General features: G+C 41.2%; 1 protein-coding gene across 1 annotated transcript in view; it reads right to left on the reverse strand.

Annotated features, from left to right (window-relative positions):
• The window catches only part of cdh13 (cadherin 13, H-cadherin (heart)), a 310,913-nt gene that overhangs the window by 171,203 nt on the left and 124,139 nt on the right, over window positions 1-15,571 (reverse strand). Inside the window, exons 5-6 of the mRNA XM_087177984.1 lie at window positions 5,677-5,682; window positions 4,855-5,007 (exon numbers count right to left, since the gene is read on the reverse strand). Of these exons, the coding sequence (XP_087034110.1) occupies window positions 4,855-5,007; window positions 5,677-5,682 (159 nt within the window). The remainder of the gene's footprint in view (window positions 1-4,854; window positions 5,008-5,676; window positions 5,683-15,571) is intronic.

The raw sequence follows: 15,571 nt of genomic DNA on the forward strand, positions 1-15,571 counted from the left end.
GAGAAGCAAAGAAGGGAGTGGAGGTAAGTGGGAAGTCCGTTCAATACAACCTCAGTTGTATGTACAACAGAACACTGATGCGTTGGTGTATACTGACAAAGACACTTAAGGAGTCCACACATTTAGGTGGTTAGACAAGGCATAGAGTCTTAAGCAGAGGACCACCAGAGGGTCTGTATTGACTAACAGCCGACAGCTCAGACATGAGATTGACATATAACCCTGAACTGGAGGAGCCACACTGAGGAGAGAACGATAGAATCTGTATCCAATGAGCCTGTGTATATTCTCATTTGTCCAGGTCATAGTATCCTAAAGGAGTTTTTTAAATCGAAAACAACTGGACTAGGTTATTTGTCTGGGAAGACGTTTCACCTCTCACCCAAGAGGCTTCATCAGTTCGTGTACGCATCTGACCAGGCTAGGACTGGTCCTACTTTCTGGTGTGGAGACCCAGGTATTTAACCTCTTGTAGGCGTTCACAATCTGTATCCAAAGCAACATCCACTTTATGTCCAAAACAACTGCCACCAGGGGGAACAGAATGAGGTTCAATCATTTCTCTTTATGGATAAATCTATAAACACAAGATTGGCATATTGCCTGATAGAGCTATGATGCTGAACTTGCTATGAAACAGTCATGTATTCAGAAATCCTCCTTTTAATTCTGTAATTGGTCTCTACTAACTACTGAGGAAAATATCTGGCTCTTTATCTGCTAAATGCCCCACTATTTTCACAAGCTAGATGCTAACCAAAACAGCAGTTCTAACTTGGAATACAAACCAATGACTTCAAACACGCTAGAACGTTTAATAGAGACCCCCATTACATACAAGTTGTCCTCGAAAGTATTGTTACTATAAAAATATTGATAACAGATTAAATACATCTAACATTATAAAAAAAAGCTTTGTCCTATAATCGTGATATAACCTGAGCTTCAGATTCACTTTGCCTATAAAATGTCTTTAGAGTGAATATTTCATATTTCATCCCCACACAAGCCATTAGCTGCAGTGGGAAAAGAGACACCCATAATGAATGTGACTGGGATTGCCTGCCAGGACCACTAGGCACTAAAAAAGTGATATAGTCTTCATTCTGCACACAGTGTCGGACTATTGATAAATAGGTGAAAGTGCATATGATAGGAGCCCCTCGTTCTAAGCTCTGACTGGGACACAGCTTTACTATCTCTTGTGATAAGAAGAGAAAGAGCAAGATATCGCGCAGGCCTGGTTGGGAAAAGGATGAGGAGGGCAGAATGGAAAGTGCTGCATGAATGTGCCTTTGTGTACAATGTGTGTGTGTGTGTGTGTGTGTGTGTGTGTGTGTGTGTGTGTGTGTGTGTGTACACGCGTGTGTACACGCGTGCAGGTGCATTCACATGTACAGTATGTGTACAGAGATACATACCAGCTTGCCTTCAGGTGTTACTACTATCAGATTAAAAATAATGATGATCATTAGTGATGGCTGGGACACGATAAATGGCATAATTGATTCCAGGCCAATGTGACAATTGGTTTCATTCGCTGTGGTTGAATTATTTAGCCATTGACTAAAGCCTTCAATAAATTCTCTGAACTTATATGATATATGAGGAGCAGTCTTGCCTTATTTTCAATCTAGCATCTACAGACACACATAATCAAGTCAAATGCATTATGTGTGGTTAAAGCTGAAATCAATAACACATTTTAGTTAACTTAATGTTATTTTAAGTCAACAGCATGGTGGAGTGGGTTTGATGCTGAGACAAGTTGAATGTATTGAGTTTCTTTGCTCTGATTAAGGCATCACATGACAAGTCACATGTTTTCCATCATTGTGTTGAAATCAACAGCAAAATACATGTACTGGAATGCCATTTTTGAAAAAGTTAAATCAAATAAACAGCAAACTCCAACATTATCTTCCCTGTGTAAAAAGTAGTATCTATCTGAGGCAACAAAGGACGCAAAAGGCAGAGAGACAAATCAGTCAAAGATGAGGGTTAATATTGGTTCGGAAGCCTCTGCATTGTGGAAACAACAAAGTGAGGGAAGATAAGGGATTCAAAGCTGAATCAGCAACGTTTGGACAGGTAATGTACTCAGTAATAATGAAATCTGGAGCTGCTCTAATAAATCACCCTTATCTTGCAATAGAATTGCTAGCCATGTGAGTGGATATAAATTCTGGATTGGATAATTGTGTTTGGATAATATTGGCTTGTAATGTTATGCAATGTGTCTTTCAGGTCACGAGCACAGTAATCATGATAAGGCAGCAACAATCTAAAATCTTAAAATTACTGTAAATGAAATACTAAAATATACCCTGATATTAAGTTTCACATTTCAGTCTGTGTGCAGGTCCTTCCTTTTTTTTTTTTTCAATCTACAGATTATTTTTGCAACCTTTTTCCTCATTTTTCTTTTTCTCGACACATTTGATTCTGCTCATTCATGGTGTCTTTAAATATCTCTGTGCCGAACTAAACTTTTCCATTCTGAACACAGTAAAATCTTTGTGGAGAGGGTCCCCAGACCCTCATTCTCTGCTCTTCTCTCGTCTTTGCTGTCCTCTTTTCCCCATTCTCTCTTCTTCCCTGGAGTTCTACGTGCCAACTTTTGTTATAGCCACCAAGGACCCAAAAACTTTATTTCACTGAGCTGTCACAACACTTTGAGGATATAAGCAAAAACTATTAGATAAGTATGGTTGCTTTGAAAGTGTGTGTGCTTGTGTAGCCATCGCTATGTGTGTGTCTATAATCTTTGTTTTGTAAATTATAGTAGCAATGCTGACAGAGTGCGAAAAGTATCTGCCTAAAGTCTCAAATTAATACAGTGCAAGTACTTGAAAGAGGCACACAATTTACAGATTAGGTGAAATAACTTAATTCAGGAAGCTCTCTCTTAAGAATATGAAGAGGGTTATTTCGTTCTGTGCATTCCTCTTGAACCTCAAACCAACAAAGAGATGGTTATGGACCACACGGTTAGAAGCTCAAGCGACGCTTCACCTCTGCCCTATGTCGTGTTGGCATTGAAGGAGTTGAGACCGGCTTGATGGGGAGGAATCCTCTGTGATTTGGGCTGATGCTAAAAATCTAGAACATATATGTACAAGCACCGTAAAATGGATGAATTCTCACCAAGCCCGGTTGGCTTTCTTCTTTTATGCGCTTTCGTTTCACGCTCTCCTATCGCCAGATTCCAAGAATCACACTTATCACCCTCACTTTCCAGTTTCAGGAGGGGACCCCTGCAGAAACAGAGGAGATCCTTCCCCCTTTTTCTGTGGTTGGAGCTCTAATCTGGGACATTATGGGTAAGGTCAAAGAGTCTCAGTGATTTTCCAGCGCCCAGTAACTATCCAGATGACCTCCTCTTTGTCCCAGATAATCTCTGCTCCAGGTCCTGCAGTGGCCCTCCTCCATTTGCAGTACTGGTGGTCCTCCATGGAGGATGACACACAGGAGTTTGTGGCTGCTTGTTCCATCTTCTAGCACAAGTCTTCCCACCAAAGCCCTGCAGGTCTCGTCTAAACACTTTCATCATGTCCTGCCCAAGCAGCAACCTCCAGGACTGAAAAATTTAGCCAACACAGAAGTGGCAAAAACTGCAGTTCCTTGAATGACCACTTGAGGCTGGCTCCAAAAGCGAGTCAATGCCCATTGACTCGCCCACTGTCGCTCACTGACTTCAGTTGCTGAGTAGCATCACATGTGTCATAAGACTAGAAAAGCTGTGTTGGTTAAAATAGAAACACTACATCAAAGTAGTATTTATAGGTTGTAGTTCCGGGTCCGGATAGGATTGCATCTGGATCCAGATCCAGGTAGTGAGCTCTGTGCTATGTCAACAGAGGGTATGACAGTATGAAATACTAATTATTCTATTACTGGATTTCTTCTTTCCATATTTACAGTAACATATTGTATATTCATAGAGGAGGACTGCAGGTGATGTCTTGCTATATCTGTTTTTCTATGGTTTCTATTCATGTCGGATACAGGGATGCTCAGTTAGTGGGTGTCAAAAAGTGCTTGTAAATAACTTTAAGATAAAAGAAATTTGGGGAATATGTCTTTGTGTGTTTGCTTCTCTCTGCCTTCCATTCTGTTCCTCTCCTGCCTGCTCTCCTCTCACATCTGTTGGTATTTACAGTGTGAATTATTTCTGAGTTTTTACAAAAGCCAGTTAGCTTATCAACAGCTTGCACCCAGCTGAACACCCTCACTCACGTCTGGTTTCAGAAAACAGGATAAGATCAAGTGACTGACTTAAAAAGTAGATTTTCTCTGCCCCTCTCTTCCTTTGTGTTCTAAGGGAAAATGCTTCCGTCAGGCAGACAACCCCGAGGGCACCAAACCCAGCCGGCACCTCAAAACGGCTCTAATGTTGTGTTATCATAGAGGAAACCACCAACTTCTAACTGACGAAATACTAAGTCCATCCTTTCCCAAACAACACTGCCAATTTCCATAAAATCAAAGTGCTCTTTCACAAACCTACCCTGATCTATTACGTTTTTTTTGTTTTCCATTTGCCAGTATGCTTAGCTTAAAAGATACTGGTGAAAGTCAATTTTTACATAAACACCAAAACTGACATAGAGACCAATAAACGTGTCGAATAATCAGAGTGAGGAAGAGAGAGAAAGAGTCCCAGGTGGACAGAAAGGAGAGGAAAACACAGACACAAACACAGTAAACGCCAGATCTATCAAAGGCGAGCACATAGGCACACATGCACGTACGTACGTGCGCGCGCACACACACACACACACACACACACACACACACACATACACACAGACACACACACACACACACACATAAACACACACACACACACACCTTGTAGGAGTCAATGGCCTCCCGGTCCAGTGAGCGGCTGACTGACACTTCTCCTGTGTCTGTGTCAATGATGAAGAGACCTTTGGGATCCTGGTCAGCACCGGGGCCTGTCAGTCGGAAGATGTGGTTCCCCGACTTCTCTGTTGAAATCACCTGCACACACAAACAAACAAACAAACAAACAAACAAACAAACAAACAACACACACACACACACACACACAGAAAAATTGTAAGCTTTTACCATTTCATTCTGAGTCAGTCTATTTCCTGAAGCAAAGAATTACTGTCTCTGTTTTTTTCCAAATTCAAATCCTGTTCTTTAATGCCGAGTGTACTGAAAAACACTTTTTATTAGAATTTGTTGATATTCATTTGAGCAAAAGAAGCTTACTGCATCTTGAATGGTGCTGCAAAACCCTGATAGCTAACAATTAAAAATTTATATCAGAAACGACTTTGATTTGATTTCATCAGTTTGCAAATTCAACTCATGTAAAATATGAAAGTTAGCATCATCTCCCTGAGCACTGGAGGCCTGCTGTGACCACTTGCTAATGCATGGTAGGATTACATTTAGATAAGGAAAGTGGAGCAGTTAAATAAATATAAAAATCTTTTCCTCAATAATTAAGTGTGAATGTTATATACATTATGTTTTTTGTCATTGGGCTATGTGAGGAAGCTTTAGAGCCAGTCCCTCTGAAATGGCCTCATGCAATAGATATGCTCTTGATGAGTTCTGACAAGTTAGTTCGCTGACAATCCTGTTCTCTCACACAGGAATGATCTGACCCAGTGACTTTTTGGTTACTGTACTCACATGAGACTGACGTAGCCAGCAGCATCCACAGGTACACCAACAACAGGAACGGGCAGGATAACGAAACAAAGACACAGAAAACAAAGCATGTTAGATTCACAGAGCAAAGCAAAAACAGCATTAAGAGCCAAAACCTTGTGGATCTTTGCAGATCTTGACTTCAGGACAAATGTTAGAGGGAGACACACAATAAAATAGTCAAAGAAAAGAAAATGTATGTGTAGAAAATCTTTACAGAATTTTGAAAAAATGCACACAAAAATATTTTTCTGCTTTTGGACAGAGCCCAGCTAGCCGTTTTCCTTTTCTTTCCATGCTTTATGCTAAACTAAGCTAAATGACTGCTGGCTCCATCTATATATTTGCTGTAAATGAGAGTAATATTAGTCATCTCATCTAACTCTGGGCAAAAAACACAAATTAGGTAATCTCAATCACAACCTTGTGATCAGGATTATCACTGACATATGAAAGTATTTTGAGAATGACGACAGCATCATGCACAGTGCAGTCAGTAGTGCACTGAGCATGTGCACAGAAGTGCTGGATTTCAACTTTAAAGAGTTTTTTTGTTCTTGCACTGTTCATCACCTGGTTGTGAACCCTCCTAAATCAAAGATGAACGTCGGCATTTTAACCTCGTAATGATGTCTTCATTTCACATCCCACGTGCTGGCGTGCAGAGCCACACCACAACACTGTGTCACTGTGTAAATAAACTACCAGTTTATACTGCAACCATATAAGCACACACAGTGTTGTCACTTCTTTAGACCTTCTGGGCCTTCTGTCGTTGTATGTGAAGGATCTAAATGGTCCCCCTGCACTGGGCTTCATGATCAGAGGGATGCGATGAGGTCACCTGTAATGAGAGCGCGCTTCAATGGGACGGCAGCTAAATGAAGGCCTTTCTAGTCCCCACTTGAAAGAGCATGGGAGATGATACTGCAGTGTTACAAGCCTATGCCAGATGAAGCTCAAGCCCTTACAGCCTCTCCAAAGCTCTTTGCTATTTATCTCGAAGTCCCACTTCATCTTTTCCCTCTAGTTCCTCTCACTCTTGGACGCCTTGGTCCCCCGCTTCTTACTCTCTCTAATATGCCCTTCCTCATTCTCCAATTCAGCATCCATATCTTATGCTTCATTCATTATTTTCCACTCCTCTGTACTGTATCCTATAACACTTACTCACTCTGCTCATTTTGTTTATCATGCCATATGATAAGAGTGAGAAATGTAAAAATCCTAAGGAAAGTCTGTCACAGTGTGTTTTTTCTTATTTTGAGGACATAAAAACTGATACAGAAAACCCACCTATGGACACACTCTCTCACACACTCACACACACACACACACACACACACACACACACACACACACACACACACACACACACACAGGTGCAATTGCTGTCATTCAGGACAGAGATATTTCTGAGCAGTAATCACAGTGGCAGCCAGCGCCTGCTGAGAGTGACAAACTGGGTCAGATGAAGAAAACTGAAAAAAGAATGAGGTGCAACATTAGTTGGATTCAGATGGCTCGGCGTCAAACTTGGATAGATGCGGGGGGAGAGGAGGAAAAAACAAGAACAGACATACAGGTAAGACAGGGAGGGCGGGTGTGAGGATGCAGAATGAGAGAGTGAGAGACGAGGAAGTAGAGAATGTGAGAGAGGGAGAGACAGTTGATAGAGACAGTGACTTCAGCTGAAGAGTAACTGAAGTGTCAGGAGAAGTTTAGTGTGATTAGGAGATGTCTCTGTGGGATACAAGTGTGATAATATGCACCTTGCATACACATACACTCCAACTTGCACACACATGCTGGCACAGAAACGTACACCCAGTGGCTTTGTCTCCACTGAGTCTGTCTCCCTCTGTGTGCGTGGGAGGACTGATGGGAGAATCTCACCTCTTTCTATCAGCTCTCATTACCAGCCAAGCAGACATGAAAGACTGCCGGGCTCATGATACTGCGGGAAGATGACAGGAGGTGTGGCGCAGCTCCACAACACCAAACACCTCCGAGCACATCGAGAGAATGAACACCAAAACAACTGATCTGCACCGGTTTGTGTATGTTTATGTGTGTTGGTTTGTGTGTATTAAACCCTTGATATCACCTCCTGTTGTCTGTGTTCCTGTCAGGTGTCAGGAGGGCAACAAATAAAAACCTGTGGAAATGTACAAATGTGTACACACACAGACATCTCAGAAAACTTGTTGTGTAACTTGTAAAAAAAAATTCACTGAAGTGTTTTTTTTTTTTTTTGCATTTCAAAATCAGGACAAAAATCTGCTGTGCAAAGCAAAGTGTACCAAAGAAAGTATAAAGCTGGTCCAAAAAAAACATCATCATGCTGAATCATTATCATGCAAATATTGTATCATCACACACATTTTTTGAGGGGGAGTGGGGGAGGATTTCAACTCCAGTCATTGTGTGTGTGTGTGTGTGTGTGTGTGTGTGTGTGTGTGTGCGTGTGTGACAGCGAGTGAGAGAGAGGGGGAGAGTGAGTATGCAACAGCATCTCTAAGTGGTGCTTCTGTTATCCCTATCAAGGTCATACAGCCAGCTGCGAATGACAATCACAGCCAGGCCGTTAGTGTGTGTGTGTGTGTGAGTGTGAGAGAGAGAGAGAAGAGAGAACTTTTTTTTCTTTCTGCTTTTTTTTTGAGGGGGTAATGATGGTCTGATTGTGCCTTTGAAGGTGAGTGAGACCCTCAGTGGTCAGGAATGTGTCTAGTGTGTATACGTGTGTGTGTGTGTGTGTGCGTGTGTGTGTGAGCATGCCAGGCTTGGACCTGTACTTGGCCTGACTGTCTTGCCGCTCCAGCCTGCTAATGAAGGGAATGAGGCAAAAGAACGGTCTGGTGAAGACTTGGACAGCGAGGATCCAACCGAGTCCTCAACACAGGACGATGAGAAAACAATGGTGCTAATTAACTGGCTTTGATTGGTTAGCCAGGCCTCCGCTAATCATTACCTCATTACCAGCATCTCTTGGGCACTTCACACCCGGCAAAGCTGTTTTTTATCGCTTCTCCTCGTTTTTTAAAGTTCTCTCATCAAAATGGATTTCACATCTGTTCGATGCATCTGGGGTCCAGACCTGAATTACAATGTACGTCAGAGGGTTTTAACTCACCACCGGCAAACATCCGCCACAAACGGGCATGATTAACATGCTGAAAGACAGACTGGGAGAAAAAGGCAGGAACTTCCTGTTCTTCCTCAGACAATTAAGACAATCAATTAGACTAAATGACGAGGCCCGCAGGCTGCCTGCTTTCTAATCTTGGAACATCTCACAACACAACTTGCTCACTTCCAGCTTGGAAGTTTAGATAGAGCCTTTGTATTGAATGGCTGCTTTTTGTGAGAGGAGGAGAAACAAAGAGGCCTAGATAGATAAGGAAGGGGAAAGATTCATGAATAAAGGAAGAAGAAGAAGCCTGTAACAGTTAACAGACACCAGGTAGAGGGCAACAAGACAGAGGAAGAAGCCAAACTGACAGACAGAGAAAATCAGGACACATCACTGTGCTGAAACAATGGAACAAAGCTGCCAGACACGTCTATTCTCCTTACTATATTAGCTGGGGCTACAACCAAACTAGGCCCTCATTCCTCTCTCCAACAGCACTTTATTGGAGCTGTCATGTCAAGTGAGACATGTTGTGTTGATTTGCGAGCTGGACCCTGAGGTAAGGAAGGATAAACACAGGTTGAATAACTGACAACTCCAGCACAGCACAGAAAGTTAGGATGGCTTCAAAGACTGCGTTTGAAGTGAAGAAGTGCTTCATGCTGATACATCTGAGATTTCATTTGTTATTTAATGGGGCGGTGTGTGTGTTTTGTTTATTGTTGTTTGCACTTCTGCTTGTGTGAATTGGTGAATCTGAATTAGTGGCTTTTTGGAATTAGTAAACAATGAGCAGGACTTATTTAGAGTGATCTCTCCTTTTCCTATAACTGCTCTCTCTGATAAGGGGTTTCAGGGATGTGAAGTGCACTGCAAATACAGTGAATGGCAGATCAGTACTGAGCAGTCCATCAGAGGGTTAACACACACTGACAGGCACAAATATTCATACCTATGGGTAACTGAGACATTCCAAATAATCTAACTGAATTTCTTTTGGACATTTAACAGATCAAACCCAGAGACATGAGAACACGCACACATCTGACCGCTCCAGGCTATGAGGCCTAGGACCCAGGACCTTCTCACTGTGAGGAAACAATGCAAACAACTGAGCCAACACACACGGAAACAGCAAAAATCCAAATTGACACCTCATCTGGATCGGGCAGGTTGCAGTTCACTTTATACTTAAGTTGAAAAAAAAAAAACCTGAATACAAATTTAGCAACTTCACTAAATTCTGTCAGTTAAAGTAAAGTGTCTGAATTCTCAGGTCTTGCTACAGGCTACAGGCTACAAGGTGCTCAATAAACATCTAAAACATACCTAATCAATTCCCCATTTGTTCCAAATTTACTGAAAGATTACTTTTCTTCTGCCCCCTTTATAGCTGCAGCTTGCAGGGTGGTAGACTTGGCTGTGATAGTTCAGCTACAGATGCTGTGCACATACTCTAAACAAACCATGTCAACACACAAAAACATATTCATCATACAAAGAGGGAGTGACAGCTGTCTATCAAACCATCAGGCTTTGTCATCACCTGTGATTGGCCTGCCACAGGATTTAATAAAATTCCTAGTTTTCTTGACATTAGGAGAATTGCAATTTGAAAGATCCATGAGCAGCTGATGGCTTGTCATTAGAAAAGCAAACAGGTGCCAGAGAAGACTGACACTATTAAAATAAAAATAAAAAATAAAACATGAAATCCTAAACTTTCCTTAAGCAATGACTCTTCAGCAGCTTAACCCCTACCCCCAGCTGAGGGAACATAATTAAGAACTAATTATCTGCCACAATACAGCAAATGCAGTCATTTGGGGAATCTGACGTTAGTTTACATTATTGTCCAATGGCAAAGAAATAGAAAAGCATTTCTAGAACATTTTACACTGTAAAATATAGCATAGCCTACATTTTCCTCACCTGACCTGTTACTTTCGTGTGTGTTTTAGTGTGTATTTTGCAATGTATCCTAAAGATGGCTCTGCTGCAAAAGGCTCACTAAAGATAATTCATTCATTCTTTCCATCATTAAGCCCATAAATGTCTGTGTGGCGTTTATGGAAAATGCAGTGCTTTTTAATGCTTTCTGTGCAATCATCAAGTTTGTGCCACCAGTGTTTCCGGAAGTAGCCCCTCTAATGAGGATGTCCCCTGCCTGTGCAATCAATGCACATACACACACATTCATATCGAGCATGTGGGGATGAGACTGATACAGACAGACAGGCACTTTTCTCTAACATCATGCTCACACTGTTTTGAAGATGAGGCTGGTGGTCGTAAAACATGCCCACACTGTGAATCAAAAATGAATATATCAAAGTAGCGGGCTGGACTCAAATGAGTAGTTGGGTGTTTTTTTCGGCAGCCGGTGCTTATGGAAAGCTCTGACACAGGTCCAAGCCTCTGGGAACAGCTCTGGGCTGTGAGGTGATTTTTTGCGTAGTCACCATAGTCAATGGGACACATGATGCACACTGTCCCAAAAAGACCATAAACTGTATAATCATTACAAAAGGACCGACTATAAAATGACAAATTCATGTTTTGAGCAACAAAACAAGACTTTAATGGCCCCTTGTGATATGAGAATTTTATTCAGTAAAATTTGAAAGGTCTCTATAAACTGTGTCAGTCAATTATCTTTATGCCATACAGCCAGCACAACCCGCATGCTCTCATCTGGCTTGCGAAGGAAGGGCGCACTTGCTCTACTGACCTAAAAACTTTTTCGGCAAAGGCAACCTTCACTGGAATAAATTTGGGGACATCTTGTAACACAGCATCCAATTTCCCTAATACATCCATGGCACAGACAGGCTGGCTGGGAAAAAGCCATATGTGGTCAGATTATATGATTATATAGAAACACTGAATGGTAAAATACTGAAGAGGACAAATAATTTTTCCTTGAACATCCCTAGAACACACTGTAATGCCAAACTTAAAAATCACACTTACTACAATCCTAGACGTGAGCGAAAAATCTTCAGGAATACATATTTAAACTACTTGAGCTGATTGATTTATCTTCCTGAAAACTTGAGGAGTCTAAAATGGTCGTATCAGCAGCGACTGGAGTGGCACATACTAAGAGAAACATTTAAGCATATCCATTTCATTGCATGCTTCAGCTGCTGTATGAGTTGTTGTGAGCTGTTTATGGGCCCCCAAGGGAGGGCAGGGGAGAGACCTCTGTATCAAAACAATTCCACAGCTAGCAGGAGGTGTGACATAAAAAACAAGGTTCTTACCCTTCCCCTGTGAGTCCTGCTGACAGCCAAACCACCCTCACACCTCCAGCACACACGCGCACACGCTTACACATTCTGCAAATGTGTATGCACACACACAGTCATACATGTCAAAGCGTAGCCCATGCAATCTCACCTCTCCTCTTCTTCCTACTGCTTATCTCCCAGAGAGAAGGAGGGAGCATAAAAAATGAATGGCTGCCATATGGAAGAGGTAGGTTGCGTAAGAAGAGGAAAGCTATTGGGGTGGAAAATCAATTTCGCAAAGTTGCCGACATATACCTTCTATTGGGTAAAATAGCCCACATTAGCCTGTCTTCTCATGCAAAGCTGAGTGTGGAGGTAGGGGGAGATGGATGGAGGGATACAGGGATAGGAGAAGGATGGATAGACTTTGCCAATGAAAAGAGGAAAGAAGTAGAAATGGGGTAAAGAGAGGGAAGTAGAGACCACAACGGAGGAAGAGAGAGAAAAATAGTTCACGTCGCATATGGACTATGCTTCCGATTTGTCACATGAATGTGTTAAAAGTACTGCAATGGCTGTACTCATTAGCTGACACTTTGGCTCAATCCAGAACAGATCCACAGCATACAATAGAGCTCATTTATGTCCCCTATGGACCAAACTTATCTGCTGACTCTCTGCTCTCCCCCTGCAGGTCACAGAGGCAGAAATTTGCTCAACCCCCTCTGGATTACAGTTGTCCCACCAAAAATGTCACCTTGTGGTTCAACGCATTCACATAAGTCCTCCAACACCATTAATACCAACCTGGTACCAAACCCGGCCCTCGTGTTGCTTCACAGGGACCACACTGAGTACAGCGCAGGTATGACCTGTGGTTGTGCTCTCCAAGGTACAATTATCTATTATGCGCAGGGCTCAGTAAGGGATATCTTTTATGTTAGTCTCTGCGGGAATGAGATATGTGGTTGATCTCTTAGTGCCCAGTCTTATCTAGAACAAAGCTGCTAGACACGTAGAGATACATCAAAGCTTTGTAACGCGGGGAGAGAAATGTAGAGCCTTACACTGGGTTAAAGAATGCATGGCTTATATGGTTTGGTTTGTATGACCATTTGTCACAAGATAACTCAGTTGATATGATTTCTTGTCGAGAGGTCGAGCAAGACAAATAAATCCTTCATCAGTGATAAAACAATGAATAAATCCTTGAGGAAACGTGCTTTGGAGAATATTATGTCACGCAAATACCCCTTGTTGAAAATGGAACTGATAATGTGGCAAAACTGTATTTTGAAAACAGGCTACAGAACTGAGATTCACACTTTTGCAGTAATGGGAGCAGTAATGTCACACACAGGTCCACTAGGAGTCCTACTGACAGCAGCTCTGATAAAAATTCACTATAGCAAAGGATTAAATTGGATGTCAAATAGAGATGGTATAGACAAGCACTTATCCCCCCCCGTCAGACTTTAATAAGGTAAACTGAGAAAAAGATGTGTGTCTCCACTGGGAACATTTGTTTTTATCCACCATTACACAGTTTTCTTGACCTGTCTCAAATATTTGATCTCTAACAAACTGAGAGACTGAAAATGAAAGTTTTTATACACGTAGTATAAGTATCACATGAGAGATGACAAGTAGATTGAGAAAAAGAGAGTAGAACACAAATAACTGTGAAACATGGTAACCTACCATGTACAAAAATGTGAAAAAGCTCTTTCCTTGTGAGCAAGTGAACACCCAGACTTCATAAGAGCCAAGCAGCTGATGCCTCAGCCTCAGGTGCTTTTAGTCATTTCCAATCTTCTCCCTTAAGTTGAATTTAGAGGTTCAAACTGAGAATAAAATATGAAAATCTATGCCTGTGTTCATCACGATATCCAGCATACAGGTGTCAGGTGCCTCTCATTCATTCAGTGCAGTTGTTTGTGCATACATGTTTCTAATTCAGCTGTGATTTCAGACGCTGCCACTGCCACCTACGTGCCTTTAATGCCCGTAGATTCCCCTGACCTGCTCCTCTTCTCTGCTCACCTGTTCTTCATTCCCTCATTAGTTCCATGGTATATTTTTCACTTGTGCTCTGCCAGATTATCTTTGCGCCGTAGCTTTCCAGCGCTCTGTTCTTCGCCTGCTGTTTTGATCCTGAGCGTGTTTTGAACCCTGCCTGAGTTCTTTTGGATTTTGCCTGAACCCGACCCTTTGTAGTTTGTTTGCCTGCTTGGATTTATCTATCCTTGTTTTTGTTTTGTTTTTCTAAGACTCCTCCTCGTCCTGAGTCGTGCTCTTGGGTCCCTTTTCTGAGAACCATGACTACAGGGTATGACTTAAAAGTTTCTGACCAGGGCCTCATTTCTCACTAACTGCTCTTAGATGTAAAGAACGTTCCTATAAAAGATAACCGTCATCCTAACAGATTTAGTTTAGTAACCATTTGCATTTTTGGAAGCAGCACATTGAGATTTATGGTGTAGCTGCCTGTCCTTCAACATGGCTGCCTATAACCATGCTCATTAAAATGCTCATTGTCTGTAGTAATAAAGCAGATAAAATTAATGGAAAAGGATTATATCAGTGGTCCAAATTGCAATTTGTTTACAATACTAATACTAATTACAAATAACAGTCATGTTATGTTATGAACAATTGCTAATAATTTGCATAGTGTAACTGTTGTCCTATTAGTAGGGAAAACTGGCAGAGTAAATACTCTTGATTTATACATGTAAATTATATATATACATACTGAAAGATTAGTTAAAGCCTGTCTATGATTTTACTGTTTCATGAGTTACTTGCCCTCAAGCAAAAAATAACTACCTCAGATTTACAAATGACAATTCTTATGATATACTCTCTGCACATGAGAAGTTAACCCCAACATTATTCACCACTTGACTCTTTGTCAAGTGATCTTGCCAAGCCAAAATATCAGAGAATCTGAATAAGTGCCCAACTGAAAACATATTCATCAGGAAATTAAATTGAAACAGATTTTAGTGTGGTTGTAGCACTGTGCTAACTGCCACTGTAGTGTTAAAAGCTCTTTTTGTAGATTTAAGCAAAGCATATGATAGTAGATCATACTCTCAACATATGACTTCCTTTACATATTACATGGACAAGTGGTCCTAATGTCATGAACGATTGTATTAGAAACTAACTTAAAAGTTTGTGACTTTTTGTAATATTTTCTGATCCACAAAGTTTTATATTGATTTTTTGGCTGGAAAAATCTTGATTGTAGTAGCCTGTTCTCAATCACTGATAGTATCCAAAAGCTCCACTCACACGAAGAAAAAACTCACTCACGAAAAAAAAAAACAGCAGCAAGTTCTGAAATTGGATCACTTAATTTCATAGGCTGATTGTGATGAAATCCTCCATCCATTATATGTACCTGCAATTCTGTCTGCTTTCTTCTAGCTAGCTTTCAGACAATTAATATCTTGGAAGAAACTACATTACATGATATTGAATAATATTTTGAAAATATATGTTA

Source organism: Seriola lalandi, unplaced genomic scaffold (genome assembly GCF_002814215.2).
Source record: "Seriola lalandi dorsalis isolate HSWRI2012SDOR001 ecotype SW California unplaced genomic scaffold, Sedor1 jcf7180002054671, whole genome shotgun sequence".
Lineage (NCBI taxonomy): Eukaryota > Metazoa > Chordata > Actinopteri > Carangiformes > Carangidae > Seriola > Seriola lalandi.